We start from the raw sequence: 17,507 nt of genomic DNA, 5'->3' as shown, positions 1-17,507 counted from the left end.
TCCAAAACAAAAACATATTCCCATAATATATTTTGATATTGAGCCCACATACTCCAGAACCTTACATCACTTGCTCTCCGTTTAACAAATGATCTAACAGATGTTTTCAGCATAAATAAATGCCCCTATTTACATATAAAGAGGCATCTAGGGAGCCCTAAAATATTCTTGCACCCAATCATACTCTCTGAATTCAGAGTCTGAGCTGGGTGTGTATACTGTTTGGGATGTTTTGCATTTAGATTCTCCAGGTGACTAGACTATATCATCCTACTTGACTCTAACACCTTAAAACTTAATTTATTTTAGTTATTATTTAAATTAGTGTAGCTATATGTGTCTAAGTGTAGATATCTGCTCCTGAGTATGAACAGCCTGTAAAAGCCAGAAGTTACTGGGTACTCTATAGTGGGACTTACAAGTGGTTGAGAGCCACCTGACATGGGTTCTGGAAACCAAATTTGGGTCCTCTACAAAAGAAGTAAGTGCCCTTGGTACTAAAGCCATCTCTCCAATCCTATTCTGTCTTTTAGTACTGAAGCCATCTCTCCAATCCTATTCTTTTAGTACTGAAGCCATCTCTCCAATCCTATTCTATCTTTTAGTACTGAAGCCATCTCTCCAATCCTATTCTGTCTTTTAGTACTGAAGCCATCTCTTCAATCCTATTCTATCTTTTAATGAATATGATCCGGCTTTCCTTTGTCTTTATTTTGTTGGTTTAACTCCGCAAAAGATTATAATGCCATGAGCTTTCTTTCTTCTAAGACTTCTCAATGTTTCTAAAAAGTGAAGACAGTGAGAATTCCTTGCCTTACTTAATGTCATGCAAACTCCAAAAATCTTTTTATTTTTGAATATTTTCTTCATGTGAACGTGAATATTTTATTTATAAAAGCAAAAATACCACCCCAATAAAGAGCCCAGCTCAACCCGGAAGAACATTACAGTAGGAAGCAAAAGGAAAGAGAAGCACAGAGATCCCTTCTTAAAAGCAGACTGCATCCTGCAGTCCAGTAGCCTCAGGGTTCTGAGCAACCCCAGGCCTCCAGAACCAGTGCTGACAGGATCCTAGAAATGAGTGCAATGCTCAGTCTGCTATAAACTGTCTTCTCGGACAAATGAGCAGTGCCCTCTTACAGCGGGACATAAAGCAAGGCAAGGAATCCTACCAGCAAAATACTAAAGGATGCCGTGTCTGCTCAGACAACCGTACAAGGAACGTTCCTAGATCACTAATGCACACTGTGAAATAGCAAACCAGGCTACTGCCTAATCTCTAAGGAACATAAGAGGATGGTTCAACATGCCTGGCTTTAAAAAGGAAAACAAAACAAACGCAACCTAACTTTGATTCAAAGTCTAAAGGCAGCAACTGATTTAACTTAAGGTAATATTCTCAAAAAAAAAAACACATAGTATTCTCAAGAGAACAGGGAACCCTCAAGGTTCAGGAATCTATCTATACAGAAGAGGAAGCAGAAACATTTTTAGAGCCAGAAGTGATGGATGGCTCCAAGGAACAGGGTCTTCCACACAACAGGATGCTACACATATGAACTCAGAGACTGACACAGCACACACAAGGCCTGCACCGGTTAGTGTACATGGACTTTTACCCTAACCAAGAACTTGACACACGCTGGCAAAGAAAAAGAATCGGTTTTCCCCACCTTGGTCACACTCTGCACTTTACTGCAGGGCCAGTTTTGAGGAATGACTGGCTAACACAAAAGTAACTCAATGGTATTCTGGTAGCTTTCGGTTTCATTTTGCTTTATTTGGACTTTTTCTGTCTTACTGGTCTTTTGTTGTTTATTTTGGTTTCCATTTTTGTTTTGTTGGAGTTTCTCTCGCTCCTTTTTTTTTGGTTTACTGGTTTTATTGGATTTTGTTTGTTTTCTTTCAGAGAAAGAAAAAGTGGAGTTGGTAGAGAGGTGGCAAAGATCTGGGGATTGTGGGACACAAAAACATAATCAAATGAATTGAATAAAAATATTTTTCAATAAAAAAGTTTAAAACAAGCCGGGCAGTGATGGTACATGCCTTTAATCCCAGCACTTAGAAGGCAGAGGTAGATGGATTTTTCTAAGTTTGAAACCAGCCTGGTCTACATAGCCAGTTCTAGAGCACCAGAACTCCATAAAAGGATCCTGTCTCCAGAACAAATAAACAAAAAAGTTTAAGACATATATATGGGGGACCATAAATACTAATCTATAATAGCCAAGTAAGTTATTACAATAACAATCAGAAATGCTTAAATTTAAAGCATTAACAGGATGGGTAAATAAGTGGATATTGGCTGCAAAGGATAAACATGCTACAATCCACAGACCCAGAAGACTAGGTAACACGGAGGGCCCAAAAGGGAAATGCATGGATCTCCCTGGGAAGGAGAAATAGAAAAAGATCTCCTTGGTGGACTAGGGGCGGGAGGGGATGGGAACTTGAGGGATCGGGTTGGGGGTGAATGGAAGAGGAGAGTTCTGAAAGAGAAGACTGGAAAGGGGGGTGCATTTCGGGGTCAGGTAGAAATCTGATGCAAGAAAAACCCCTACAAATCTACAAAGATAACCCCTAGCAATAATGGATGCACAGCCTGACCTAGCACTCTCCTGTGATCAGATTGGTGACTATCCCAATTGCCAGAGAGTCAAAGAGATGCCATGTAGCTATCAAAGGAGAAGGACAGGCAGGAAACTTACTGGGTAGGCCACAGTCTGTGGCGATACGAATTAATAGAAATGGGTTAATTTAAGATATAAGAGTTAGCCAGAAATATGCCTAAGCTATTCACTATGCAGTGCTGTAATTAATATAGTTTCTGTGTGATTATTCGGGTCTGGGCAGTCAGGAAGCAAACGAGCAGTGGAATCTCATCTGGTCGAAAACTGCTATGTAACTGAAAATGACTGAACTCCTGATCCTTCTACCCGTACCCCAAATGCTGGGGTTACAGATGTGTCATCTGGAAAGCCGCCACTCTCAGCTAAAACACAATCCTACTTACAATATTCTCAATTTACTGTAGGTTTATGGGGAGGTAAGGCCATTGTTAAGGAGCATGTGTATACTACACTTGGAATAGGAGCCGGGGATAGCTTATTTGGTAAAGTGCTTTGCCATACAAAGCTCTAGAGGGCCTGAATTCCTCGGGCCTCACCTAAAAAGCCAAGCTTGGGGTTGGCGTCTGACATCCTAGGCCTAGGGAGGAAAACCATGCTGGATTCCTGTAACTCGGGCCAGTCAGTCAGCATAACTTTATCAGCAAGTCCCAGGTTCGCCTCAGAGGCCTAGTTTTAAAATATGAAGTGGACAAGCTGCTGGCGGAAGAAAAGACAACAAAGATCTTATCCAGCTGCATCCACATGCTGCATCAACCTACAGACAAACCATGGACCTGCTCCATGGGCACAAATGGAATGCCTGATACTGTAGTCCTGGTCAAAAGCCTAGAGCAAAACCCGCCTTCACCACTTTGCTGAATGGACATGGTCAACTTGCCTTCTAACAATTTATGCTTGGCCAAATATATTTGAATGACGGGTGGTGGAGGCGCACACCTTTAATCCCAGCACTCAGGAGGCAGAGGCAGGCAGATCTCTGTGAATTCGAGGCCAGCCTGGTAAACAAGAGCTAGTTCCAGGACAGGCTCCAAAGCTAGAGAGAAACCCTGTCTCAAAAAACCAAAAAAAAAAAAGGAATCTATTTGAAATAAGTCAAGTCAGTCTCATGAACTATCCTTCAATATAATCAGTTTATATTCCTAAGGATAATATTAAGTGGTTGTAGCCACTAGTGATATGCCAGAAGCAAGCATAATCAGTATGAAATTAATATCTGAATTCACCCATGCCTATGCATGGCTAAGTAAAGTCATGGTAGCGGGACTGGAGTGTCTACTTTGCTCACCAACAGAAGCAGCAACTGGCAGAGCTGAACGTCACTAAAGACAGGTAATCCATAGTGGATGTGGAGGGGTGGCAGAGGGAAGAGGATCTTTCTGAGTTCAAGGCCATCCTGGTCTATATTAGTTAGTCCCAGGATAGTCAAAACTACACAGAGCAACCAATTCTCAATAAATAAACAAACAAAAAGACAGGTAACCCATGATTTTTACTAAATGAATCAGAACAGAGCATATCTGAAGTATACAGATTCAAATTAAACTAGGGATTAAACCCATAGCTCTATTTAGTCACATTTGGCAACACTGTACATGAAAGGAGGCAAAGAGGAACGCCATAGACAAAAGGAAGACAAACTGCAGGACCTAGTCAGGGAAGAACTAACTGGCCACATACCTTGGACAAAGTGTGGAACGAACAGAAAAGAAACCTGAACACAAGAAGCAACACCTTGATGGACCCTGAATTCACTGACAACATCTAATGTAGGGAGACACTATCTGAACTTTAAATGAATGAGAAAAAATTAAGATATCATTAAAGGGGTATCAAGATTTGAACTAAGGGCCAGCATGATGGCTCAGCAAGTAAAGGCCCTTAACAACCTGACTGTCCCTTTTTATGACTCATTTGGGGTCACTCATAATCCCCAATACGATCTGCCTAGAAACCTGATAAAAAAAAAAGGTCCTTTTGATTGAAGACATGAGTACTTTGTCACTGAAAAGTCTATCTTCAGAGCAAATTATAAACTTTTAATCCAGTCTCTTGTGAAGAGCATGAATCAGTTTATGGATAAAACAGTGGCCGTGAAGACAGAAATCCAAAGCAAGTATCTCTTTCCTAGGCCCACTGCCGGCTTGTCTGTCTCCGCCTGAAGCGACTACATTCCTTTAACTTTCTTAAGGTACCCTGACACTGTTGCAGCTCGGCAGTTTCAAGGCTGCCCTAAAAAGCATACTTTACCCTCTCTTGGTTGACAGTCTCACTACGCAGCCCAGACAGACTGACAGACAACTCCCCAGCACCCTGCTGCACCTTCCCAAGAGCTAGGATTACAGGTGTGCATCTCCATTCCCAGCCCAAGTCCTAAAATATTTGTAATTAGATCCACCAGGATTTATAAGACCTACTTTTTGCCTCTACACCTCTAGAAACCAAGTAATTTAGAGTACTTTCAAAGCATACGTAAATGCAGTAAAACATAAACTCGTAAGACTTAAAACACTTTCCGAGTATCCAGAACATTTTCTGAGTGTTTAACTGGTACTTCAACAAGTCCACCCACCAACTAATCTGCAATCTTTGAAAATGGGTTCATGCCTTTAATCTCACCAATCGGGAGGCAGAAGCGGGTGGATCTCTGTGAGTTCAAGGTCAGGACAAGCTCCAAAGCTACAGAGAAACCCTGTCTTGAAAAACAAGAATAAACAAAAAAGAAGTTTTATTCCTGAAGGCACCTGCTTCAAAAAAGCCAACGGAAGTTGAAAGTGTCAGCTAAGCAAAAGGGATAGCACTGCTTTTTCAAGTGACATTTAAATGATGTGACTAAGCTGTTCAAAGCTATTCCCTACAGCTTTCAAACTCCACAGATCTTCCATTCCAGCCAGCAATAACCGCGGCTCAGTTTCACAAGCTCACAACAGGTCGCCACATCAAGGGTTTCCACATAATCCAAACAACACACTGATACATACCGACTTCTCACTCCCACCTGTGAGGTAAGTGAGGCTGATGAAGGCTAACTTTCTCAGGGCCACAGAGCTGGCAGATGGCAGAACTGAGAAGACCAAGCCCTTAAACATCGGGGTATTCTGAGTTGAAATTATGAATGACTTCCACTTAAACACTGCACTGCCTGATGGGGACACCCACTGACACAGTCTACCTGAGCTAATGGGAGCTCACCAACTCCAGCCGGACTGGGAAGGAACAAGCATGGAACCAAACTAGTCCCTCTGAATGTGGTTGACACTTGCATGGCTGGGGCAGACTGAGGGGCCACTGGCAGTGGCACCAGGATTTATCCCTACTGCATGTACTGGCTTTTTGGGAACCTATTGTCTTTGGATGTATACCATGCTCAGCCTAGATATAGTAGGGAGGGCCTTGAACCTTCCACAAAGCAATGTGCCTTACCCTCTCTGAGGAGCGGATGGGGGTGACGGTGGGGGGAAGGTAGAGGGAATGGGAGGAGAGGAGGGAATGGGAACTTGGGTTGGTATGTATAATGAAAAAGGACGGTTTTCTTTTTTAAAAAGTAAATAACTAAAAATTAAAAAAAATACACTGCACTGCCTGCTGTAATCCCAATTTTTACACGAACTTAAAAATTCCTACAAGTGTCTTAGCTAATGGATATACCTAGAAAACTGCTTTGAGAGGAAAGTGTGCTTTTGGAAAAACGCAGAGTGAATGCCTTTTTCTTTTTTCATTTTTTTTTTTTTTGAGGGGGAGTACCTTAGCCCCAGGTGGCCTCACATTCGTGGAGATCTGCCTGCCTGTGCCTCGCCAGAGCTGGGAGTACAACCGTATGCCAGCACACGCTGCAGGAGCAATGCTCCTCAAGCTTAGAAACCCACATTATTCAGATTCTCATCTCCTGTCCCATCCTTTTCCTTCTATCGAGCTTCCACAGGTGCCCCTTACCCAAAAACAGATGTAAGGCTATTTTCCACGGCTTCCTGTGGTTCGGACTGACAGTGCCCAGAAGTCTATCCCAGCCCAGCAATTCCAGCTGACGTGCTGAAAGCACGGGAACGGAGTAGCAGATCTCCGGAGGAGGCACTTGTCAAAAGTCTCTCCTGGAGGTCAAGGTGTCTCCCTTCCCCGCTCTCCCCTCCCCAGAGCCCTAACCAGTGCCCTACATCCTTCTTATGACAACTGCCACTTTGCTGGAACCGGTCCTTTCGCCCTCTTCCTGAGCACCTAAACTCAAGACCAGGCGAATCTGTCTCACGCCCCAACTCCGGTCCTTCTGATCAGCTCCCAGCTCTGTCCCTGGAAACCAGGGAAGGCTACGGTGTCTTTCGAGCAACAGTGAGGATGAAGGAGAAGGGTGCTAGAGGAGAGCGCGGTCAGCATCCTCACGGGGAAAGAGACAGGAAGCACGCCCGGCGGGGATCTGGGTCCCTCATCTCGCATCGGCCTGCGGCCAAGACCCGCACTCACCAGGCCGTCGATTTGCACCTGCTTCACGGCTGAGTCCCCGGAGCCGCCTTTGCTTTTACCCTTCCCCACCGCGCCGCCCGCCGAGCTGGAGGAGGTGGCGGTGGACCCGGTGCCTTCCTTGCGCGACGCCATGTTTCCAGCCAGACAGGAAGAAAGGAAAGCGTGAGGCGCCGGAAGCGGAATGACGAATTTCGTGACGCCGATGGAGGGCTAAGGGGCGGGGTCTAGGAGAGCCACGCCTCACCCCGGTGCAGGAGTGTTGTGTCTGGCTGGTGTCTCCCAGTCTGTGATCACCCACTCACTACTTAAAATCTAAAGACGCTTTTATTTATTTATTTATTTATTTTTAAATACGTGTGAGTGGCCGGGCGGTGGTGGCGCACGCCTTTAATCCCAGCACTCGGGAGGCAGAGGCAGGCGGATCCCTGTGAGTTCAAGGCCAGCCTGGTCTACAAGAGCTAGTTCCAGGACAGGAACCAAAAGCTACTGAGAAACCCTGTCTCGAAAATCAAAAAAAAAAAAAAAAAAAAAAAGTGAGTGCTCTGTCTAGAAGGCTTCAGATCCCATTATAGAAGATGGTTATGAGCTACCAAGTGGTTGATGGGACTTGAACTCAGGACCTCTGGAAGGGCAGACAGTACTCTTAACTGCCAAGCCATCTCTCCAGCCCAATTACGCTTTTTCAGTGTGGACTTACTCGCCATTAGGCAGATGGCTATAATAATAGAGCTCGCATTTTTGTATCGTTTCCATAGTAAAAATGCTTTTATTTAGCCGAGTGGTGGTGGCACACACCTTTAATCCCAACGCTCGGAAGGCAGAGGCAGGAGGATCTCTGTGAGTTCGAGGCCAGCCTGGTCAACAAGAGTTAGTTCCAGGACAGGCTCCAAAGCTACAGAGTAACCCACTTAAACCCATTCTCGAAAGAAAAAGAAAAAAGAAAAAAAATATGCTTTGACTTCTAATTTCCAATCCTCTCACCAGCTGTCAAGGAGACTTGAGACAACATCACCCGTTAATTAGTGACAAGTAGCATCGAGTCGCTTGCCTTAGGAAGTTTTAGATTGCCATCTCTAGCCACTCAGACCATACAGAAAATACGTAAACCATGGTTCACTTCGATCAGTCTTCAGGATCAAAGATTTACATGAATAAAATACCAAAGTTCTTTTATGTAGTGTTGTACTGTTGAACTTGATGTAATGGTAAGTATTCAGAATACATTACAAATCAAGCGACCTGTGACATGCAATTCTGAAATACATACCAAGTCTGGAAACTACTGCATCAATTGTACCAAGCCATTTTAGGTAATCCTCTACATTCAAGTGACTTTGTTTCCATTCCTTATTTTCGCAGTAAGTATTCCTTCACTCAGTATTCAAAAATAATGAAATGGTCACATTATGGTAAACCATGTTGTACCATGTTGATTTTGTTGTTGCTTTTATTTGGGGTCGTTATACATCAAGCTGACAGCAGACACCGGACATGTTACTAATGATTCAAAGGGCATTTTTTCAAGTCTATAAGAAATATCAGCAAAATAGACCTCATCCTGGACCGGAGATAAAACCTCCACAGATAAGTGTCAAAGGTGGATCACAGATTCTATGGAGGCACCAGCTCAACTTCTCCGTGTTCAATGAGTCTTGTAGGTGTTTGTCTGTGGCAATTGGGCTTGCTGTCTGTATGTGGCGAGCAACCTTTTGTCTTGGCAACAGCCTAAGTTGTTTGGGAAGTTTCATGGGAACCTTTTGACTAACAACCATGCCATAATGGTGCCAATTTGTTAGAGGAGAGAGCCCCTTGTTGGTCCCAGCTGCCCAACCATGAAATAATCACATGGAAACTGTGTTAATAAAATCACTGTTTGGCCCATTAGCTCTAGCTTCTTATTGGCTAACTCTTATATTAATTTAACCCATTTCTATTAATCTATATATCGCCATGTGGCAGTGGCTTGCCGGCAAAGTTTCAGCGTGTCTGACTCTGGTGGCTCCATGGCATCTCTCTGACTCCACCCTTCTTTCTCCCAGCATTCAGTCCAGTCTACCTAAGTTCTGCCTTGCTTTAAGTCCAAAGCAGTTTGTTTATTTATTAATGGTAATCACAGCACACAGAGGGAACTCCCACATCAGGGCTCTGTCTCCTTGATTATTTGGAAATTTCATTAGAATTGCCTTCTATTTTAGAAAGTTTCCATTGCACTAGCTTCCATACCACCCCTCAAATGTCTCCCATTGTTAAGTGTCTCTCCCCAAATTCCCTCCTTCAACCTCATTTCCCCTCCCCGTCACTAATTTTAGAAGAATAATCAAAGAAGTTCCCTCTTAAGAAAAAAAGAAAATAAATAATTTTGAACCTTGATGAAGGAAAAAATAGCATGATAATTAAAAACCTGGAAAGGAAAATTAGGCTTTTCTCATCTTTGGAGATTTCTAAAGCATTTTAAAGGTTAAAGTAATATTTTTAGCTAGGCGGTGGTGGCACATGCCTTTAATCCCAGCACTAGGGAGGCAGAGGCAGGTGGATCTCTGTAAGTTCGAGGCCAGCCTGGTTTACCAGAGCTAGTTCCAGGACAGGCTCCAAAGCCACAGAGAAACCTTGTCTTGGAAGAAAAACCAAATAAATAAATAATTGTTTATTATAGTTAAAATGTATATTAAATGTATTTTAAGTCAGTTATCTTAAACAAGCTGTTATAGGTTATGACACCAAGAGAAGGAAGCTTTACAAAGAAATATGTTAAAATGCCATAGATAATTATTTGAAATGCTAACAGAATAAGGTACACTTGTGCAAACTTGAAGTATACAACTCAAGAACCAAAAACAGGTTGATGAGTTCCAGGCAGGTCAGAATGGCCTACACAGTGAGACAATATCTCAAAAAACGTGCTTTAAAATGTTTAAATAACCCTCAGTGTTGTAGGAATCTAGCAGTCACTGTATCTAGGGTAAACTTTAGGAGGGAGAGTTGTCTTCACTTTGACTAGGGTAAGCAGTAGAATGAATAGCTGCCTCCTAGAAGTACTCTGACCTGGAAGAAATCATGGTGGAGAACAGTGATTGTTTTCCATGATTTATAGACTTGTTTTTCTGAGGGCGTTTACAGCCTTGGCGTGACTTCTGGCATACCTGGAGCTCTTGGATTATAGGGTACTGCAAACTGTATGCACTAAAGACTAAAGTGGCTGGGTGTGATGTTTTCCTTCAGAAAAACATATAGATTGAACCAAAGACTTTGGCATAAGGAGTTTGAGTTTGTTTACCCCCCCCCCCAAAAACTGTGTGTGACAATCAATAAATATGCCTTTGAACAACTGTTTGAGGTCCAATCCATCAGAGACTGGACCTTCCTGATGCCACACAGGCTCAACTCTCCATCTTGGACAGACTCACAACAACCCTGACACCTCAAGAAGGCAAAAGGGAGCAGGGCGGTGGTGTTGCATGCCTTTAATCCCAGCACTTAGGAGGCAGAGGCAGGTGGATCTTTGTGAGTTTGAGGCCAGCCTGCTCTACAAGAGTGAATGCCAGGACAGGCTCCAAAGCTACAGGGAAACTCTGTCTCAAAAACAAAAACAAAAAAAAAAGGCAAAAGGGAATTAAAAAATACAAGGCAGAAAGAAAACGACATGGAATGTTTCTGTTGGGGCTCCAGGCCAACCTTTGTAGTACCTATTCAGCTTGTGCTCTTGCCTTGGTGTGATGGAACCTGCACCTTGTGATCAGACACTCCTATTTCTTACACCTCCAAAAGACAGAGTGTCAGTCCTGAGGTGGAGTGTGGTCTATACTACCAATTACAACCTAAGGTGGAGAAGCAATGTTTTGAAACAAAGAAACGGTGAACAAGATATTATATTGGGGTTTTATGTTATTTTCTTGTCTGTGCAGATTATATATTGGGGGCGGGGGAGACACAAACATCTTTCTTCTGGCTTTTTAAATATTTTATTCTTTGAGGTGAAGAGAAACAAGCAGTAGTTTACAATCATCTGTTCCCTAGAAAAAGACCTGTTTTGTATGCAATGCTCAGGCATCTACTAAAACATTAGCTGAGCTGCTCCTTTGGGGAGTCTCAAGTAACAGAGTACAGGAGGATGTAGCAAGTTGGCCTTCCAACACTACTCATAAGTAGTATCAGAAATCCTCCCTTTTTGGAAATGGGAGGAGAGGATAGTAACTTCTACCCCCTCCTTCCCAAGAGATTAAGGCAGGGCCAATACAATCCATGAGCTAAGTCTAAAACATGAAAAATGGAGGAACAAAGTCAAAAGATGCCATGTTGGCCAGAAATCAGTCACTTTCCCAAAATACCTCAAATAGTCTGCTCAAGAGGAAGCAAGGAGCTGGATATGATAGTGCATGCCTTAATCCCAGTACTCAAGAGGTAGAGGCAGGCAACTCTCAGTGAGTTCAAGGCCGGCCTAATCTACGTGGTGAGTTACGTGGTCAGCTGGGGCTACACAGAGAGACTGTCTTAAAATAAAATTTAAAAAAAAAAAAGGAAAGAAGGAAGAAGGGAGGGAAAGAAAAAAAAGGAAGGAAGGAAACTTGCGCGCACGTGTGGCTCACGCGCATGCGCGCACACACACACACACACACACACACACACACACACACACACACACAATCCCAACTCCTTGAAGTATCTTTAGAAATACAGAACACAGCCGGGCGGTGGTGGCTCACGCCTTTAATCCCAGCACTCGGGAGGCAGAGGCAGGCGGATCTCTGTGAGTTCGAGACCAGCCTGGTCTACAAGAGCTAGTTCCAGGACAGGCTCCAAAGCCGCAGAGAAACCCTGTCTCGAAAAGTCAAAAATGTATATATAGAGAGAGAACACAAATGTCCCCCCAAAAAGACTTCTTACACGTCGGTGGCATAAAAGTTGACAAACGGCGAAGCCGGACTAAAAATCCTCCAAGTCCACTACCCATTTCCTTCAGGACCATCATCTAGAGATTCCAGAACCTTCCAAAGCCACACCACTGCCTGCAGACTAAGTATTTAAACGCTTTAGCCCATATTCAAACCACAACACCCGTCACAGGAAAAGTCTTCTCTTCGCTTGGATTGGTGTCAGTTGAACCCACGTACCTACTTTTTTGTCCTGGGTGTAGCATAGGAGCGTATGCTTGGAAGAGTGACCGTGATTTTTTTCAGTGCCACAGAAGGAGCGACAGGGAGGGTAAAGCAGAACCATTAGAAAGAAAACAATATTCAGATCTTCCATGAGACCCAGCGTGGGGCCATTTTCTATAGGTTTGCTAAAATAATAATTTTTAAAGTGACATTTGACCTTTCTATCCCCGTGTGTTGATTTACGACTTACCGACTAGTATTAAAACAAATTGAGCTCGCACTGGGAAAATGTCAAAGATTCTAAGAGTGAGCTTATTTTGTATAATATCATGTAATTAATACCTCGTATTGGTGTAATTCAATTATAATTACCAGACTCTGTAATAATATTCTACTGGATTAATAAAGCGCATTTATTTTCTTGCCTCCAGGAGTTCGGTCTCTACCCCAAAGTCCTCCTGCGGCTTAAAAACACACACGGAACTCTTAAGTGAAAGGTTGCCTTTACCATCGCGCGCTACAAAAATACACAGGGAACTGTAAGTGAACGGTTGCCTTTAACACCGCGCGCTACAAAAACAAACAGTGGTGTTAGAAAGGCCCTTTAAAGCCGTAATCGGAGAGCGTTTTCAATCTTTAAGCTCCTTTAAGAAATAGCACTAATATTTGCTTACCTAGAGTAATTTCACACGGGTTCATTAATCTTCAAAGTGTTTTGATGGGTCAAAACGATAGCCCCCTTACAGCATGAACTCTTTGACCCATTTCAGTTATGATGTAATTAAACTTCAAATGGCAAGGTGTTTTCACCAAAACGAAACATTTTTCTTATTGAGTCTGCTTCGTTTCTGACAGGAAAAAGTAAAAATGGCTGCTAGTTCTGAGCCCTTCGCTGTTCTCTACAAGTTTCTTCCCCCCCTCCTTTATTGAGTAAAATTAAAGGTTCTGGAGTTCCAAAGGCAAGCACTATCCAAACCATAGTGGAAATCTGAATCTCGTTCACTCTAGTCAAGTGGGCAGGAATCTTGCATACTTTTGTTCAAATAAGCTTTCTAGTCTAATTTTGCAGTCATCAGACAAGCATCATCTGATAATTAATTCTAGGAAGTCTAGGTTTCAAAGTTAGGATGAAAACTTTCTATACTAGCAGGGCAATGGTGGCGCACGCCTTTAATCCCAGCACTCGGGAGGCAGAGGCAGGCGGTTCTCTGTGAGTTCTACAGAGCTAGTTCCAGGACAGGCTCCAAAGCTACAGAGAAACCCTGTCTTGGAAAAGTAAAAAAATTCTATACTGCAGGGTAGGTAGTTCCTTAAGTAAGGAGGTAAACAAACAAATAGTAGTAGCAGTAGCTTCTAGAACTCCCTAAAACTGACCAGCTTCTCTAGGTTCCTTCCTGCCAGAGCAAGCAGAGTACAGCTACAAAGAAGAGTCTCAAACAAGAGATTGAGGCACCGGGGAAAAAACACTTTCCAACCCGTTGAGCTGTGCTCCAGGTCCCCAGCTTTTGTGAGCCATCACCCATGCTGGGGTGGACGTCAGTGATGCAGCCGTCTCTGAGTCATTTCTGTCCCCGTAAGTAACCTCTCACTCATATTCCTGTGAGTGACTCTCACAAAACGCATCGGTTCGCCAAGCTGGACTTCTGGCATCCGTTCTTTCTAGGTTCCCTATCTGGGATGAGTAGACATTTATGCCGTGGCTCCCCAGGAATGAGGTTCTGCCATACAGCAAGAGTTAACGTCTTATATTTACTGTTCTACTTGCTATAGGATTGACATGGTCGATTTTGTAATTCGAAATTTAAAAATATTTTTAAATGTGTCACGTTTATATTGAATCTTAATAACACCTTCAGACAGATCAGGGAGCTCACATGAATTCTGTTATATAGAACAAAATATATCTGTATGACTCTCTCTATCCAGTGAAGACATTAATGGGACCTCACTATGTAGCAGTTCACCTACCTAACTTGTTCTAAAATGCAATTTATTCAGCTAAATCATTTATTTAGAGAGAATGTTTGCTGCATAATTTAGGAGGAAAGTAATATTCTTTTTTGAGTTAATGCCATGTTAACAATTGTTTATAAATATTTAAATGTGAATGCAAGAAAGATAACATCACAATAGATATGTTACATGCATCCCTTGATGCCCATAAAATTAAATAAAATTACACTAACATTCATGAGTGGAACAAAATAACCTTTATGAAGTGAACTTAATGTTTGCCTATTTAATTCCATTTAGACCATGAATCTTTCATGAAATAGTCCTTTTTGGGTATTAGTCACACCTTCCAAGAATAAATCATTCTCATGTCATCTTGGCTTCATCAAACTTTCATGAGGAATAAAAACCCTCCAAGATCATGTACAACAACATCACTTTATAAATTATATTGGATCCAGACACAATAATGAATATAAAGAGTATTTTAAAAGTCAAGAAAAATAAATTTCCATCCACCTCAGCTGAATGTAAATGTCTGGCATAGGATGTACACAGTGCAGCAACCCAAGACAAAACTAAAGGGTAGCAATGTTAAGGTATTATTGTTCTCACCACTATAAAATCATATTTTCAAAGACTGCTGTAGCTTTTAAAATGATATCGCAATATTTTTTCAAAAGAATTAATTCATTTCTTTGAAAATTTTAAACATATCCCAATAGTTTATTGAATAATGGTAATATTTAGCTTCTGCCTTGGCTGTAACCAAATATTGACTTGCCATTAATACTAGGTCATTTGGCATTTGGGCAAAAATGTTTTAGGTAGATCGTCTAGTGGAAATATCATATTGGATAAACAGTAATGTTTTATTGCAAAAGGCCAGTCAGGAACACTGCTAAGCATGGTGATGACTTGGAGAAATTTCCATCATAATAAATGTGCCTCTCTGTCTGAATACTATATACTACCAGCCTGTTAGTTCTTCAGTGGGTGGGAATGGAAACTAAAAGTCAGATCTCAGGCAAGAGACACAGAGAACTTCACATAAGTTTTATCACAGTATTAACTGCTCTGTTTTATTATTGTTGACAGTTCCCTACATGACTGATTTATGAATTAAAGTTTATCACAGGCCTGTATCTAATGGAAAAGACATAGTCTATATAAAGTCCACTACTATCCACATGTTAGGTTTCCCCTGGAAGAGTTTAAGAACTCACAACTAAAGTAGAATCTTTCTCCAACAAAACTAGATCTGAATCAAAAATGGCTATCTTAAGCAAGCACACTAAGGTGTTGTCTGCTTATCTGAGGATCATGTTTTTAGAAGACATTAAGAGAAAAAAATTTCGAACTTGCTCATCACTGTTATAAGGCGCTTTTGTTCTTTTGTAAGGAGAGGAAGAGGGCAAATTGGCAGGCAAACACAGAACTTGAAAAAGACTGTGCTGTAGTTCAGTAAATTAAAAAACAAGAAGAAAAGGAGCTGGAGAGATGGCTCAGAGGTTAAGAGCATTGCCAGCTCTTCCAAAGGTCCTGAGTTCAATTCACGGCAACCACATGGTGGCTCACAACCATCTGTAATGAGGTCTGGTGCCCTCTTCTGGCCTGCAGACATACACACAGACAGAATACTGTATACATAACAAACAAACAAACAAATAAATAAATAAATAACTTAAAAAAAAACAAGAAGAAAAACCCTAGAATATGACTCAAGTCCTTTGTGGTGTCCCGCATCTTTCTAGAGCTAAAAGATGTCTAGAAGTCAGATCTAGAGTGAAAGACGTGAGCCTTTTTTTTTTTTTTAAATATAAAGCTTTCATTGTTTTACAAGGCCGGGACAATATTTCTTTGTAATGAGAGTATGTTCAGGCAGGGAGCATGCACACAGGAACAGAGGAAAAATCAAAGTAGAAAATAGTGAGAAATTATGCTTAAGGACCACAGATCCAACCTTCCTACAATTTCTCATGATTTCAAATTCCTAATTGAACTTTCAGTTAAATGAAAGCACCCGTCATCTCAGGAAAGTGTTGGGATTCAGATCAGGGCTAATTTTTTAGAATAACTTAGTTCTAATTCCATAAATCTATAAGTTGAAATAAAATGCCAAATATAGGCAATACATTTCAATCACATTATAAGTCACTTAAAAAAGGATTCTTTCAATTTTTGACCAAAACTAGATCTGGGACAGATTCCAGGCAGAGACAAAAATGCAAAATCCGTACTCTCCATTCTTTGATTATTTTACCTGGCAATGGATACCCCATGTGGTTAATCAAATAGAAAACTTCTGGTTCATTGTCTTCATCTAACCAAATGGACTAAGTAACCTGTAAATTATTTAAATCAGATGTGTGTCTTCCTATTTTTAACCCCGTATGTATGTTTCTTCTCTCAGAAACTATGGACAGAAAAACATCTATAAAATTGAATCAACCTTCCAATTGGTTTGAAGAGGAAGCTGGGCACAGCTGTCCTGGAGTCACAAAGCTCAAATGATCCAGATTAGTGATAGGACTGGGCTTCCAACTCAACAGACTTTGTTTAAAAAAATGAAACTCAGGAATTCTTCTAAAACACTGAGTCATTTAGGAGGGGCTTTAGGATGAGGAGACACAAATAGTGGCTCTGTAACTGGTCTGACAGAAATAAAGATATTCCTTTGTTTCCTTCAATTGAAACAACTGACCCCAAGAAATGGGAATCTCCATGGGGATTCTTGTGCTGAGAAGGAAAAGTCTCAGAGCCTAGGACCCAGGGGAAAACTTAATTTGTCTTCTGGAAAATAGATTTCATAGTCCTAACACCTTGTTTGAACACCTTGCAGGATAGGACTGAAGCCTAGAAAATGAGGGGTCAGTGGTGAGCGGTAACATTCATTAACCTAGGTTGGTGAGAATTTTGGTGGTTCGCAATTGGTTGCGACTCCTTTGGGGGTCGAATGACCCTGTCACAGGGGTCACATATCAGCTATCCTGCATATCAGATATTTACATTACGATTCATAAAAGTTGCAAAGTTACAGTTATGAAGTAGCAATGAAAAGATTTTTAGGGTTGGGGTCCACAACATGAGGAGCTGTACTGAAGGGTCGCAGCATTAGGAAGGCTGAGAATCACCGCCTTAGATGCTCGTATTCATGACTACCTATGTACACTCCATTTCATTTCAGGACCTCAGAGATTGACTGCAGAAATGGCTGCTCAGTCGACCTCTTCAGCCTTGTTCTCCATTGGGCCACATTAATTAAATCTTTTTACTGTTAATTTGGCTGTTTTAATTGTGTTCTCCAGAACAGGCTTATGGGGTAGAGACTGTGACCTCGACTTGGGTATACAGACCTTCTTACCATGACACGTGGCTC

At 41.8% G+C, this 17,507-nt stretch overlaps 1 protein-coding gene across 1 annotated transcript in view; it reads right to left on the bottom strand.

Moving 5' to 3' along the window:
- Eif3h (eukaryotic translation initiation factor 3 subunit H) overlaps positions 1–7,248 on the bottom strand; it is a 72,757-nt gene extending 65,509 nt beyond the window's left edge. Inside the window, exon 1 of the mRNA XM_075961031.1 lies at positions 7,083–7,248. Coding sequence (XP_075817146.1) covers positions 7,083–7,214 — 132 coding nt within the window. The 5' untranslated portion in view covers positions 7,215–7,248. The remainder of the gene's footprint in view (positions 1–7,082) is intronic.
- Between the last annotated feature and the right edge of the window lie 10,259 nt (positions 7,249–17,507).

Source organism: Microtus pennsylvanicus, chromosome 2 (genome assembly GCF_037038515.1).
Source record: "Microtus pennsylvanicus isolate mMicPen1 chromosome 2, mMicPen1.hap1, whole genome shotgun sequence".
NCBI classification, from domain to species: Eukaryota; Metazoa; Chordata; class Mammalia; order Rodentia; family Cricetidae; genus Microtus; species Microtus pennsylvanicus.
This window is presented reverse-complemented; position numbering and strand designations above follow the sequence as displayed.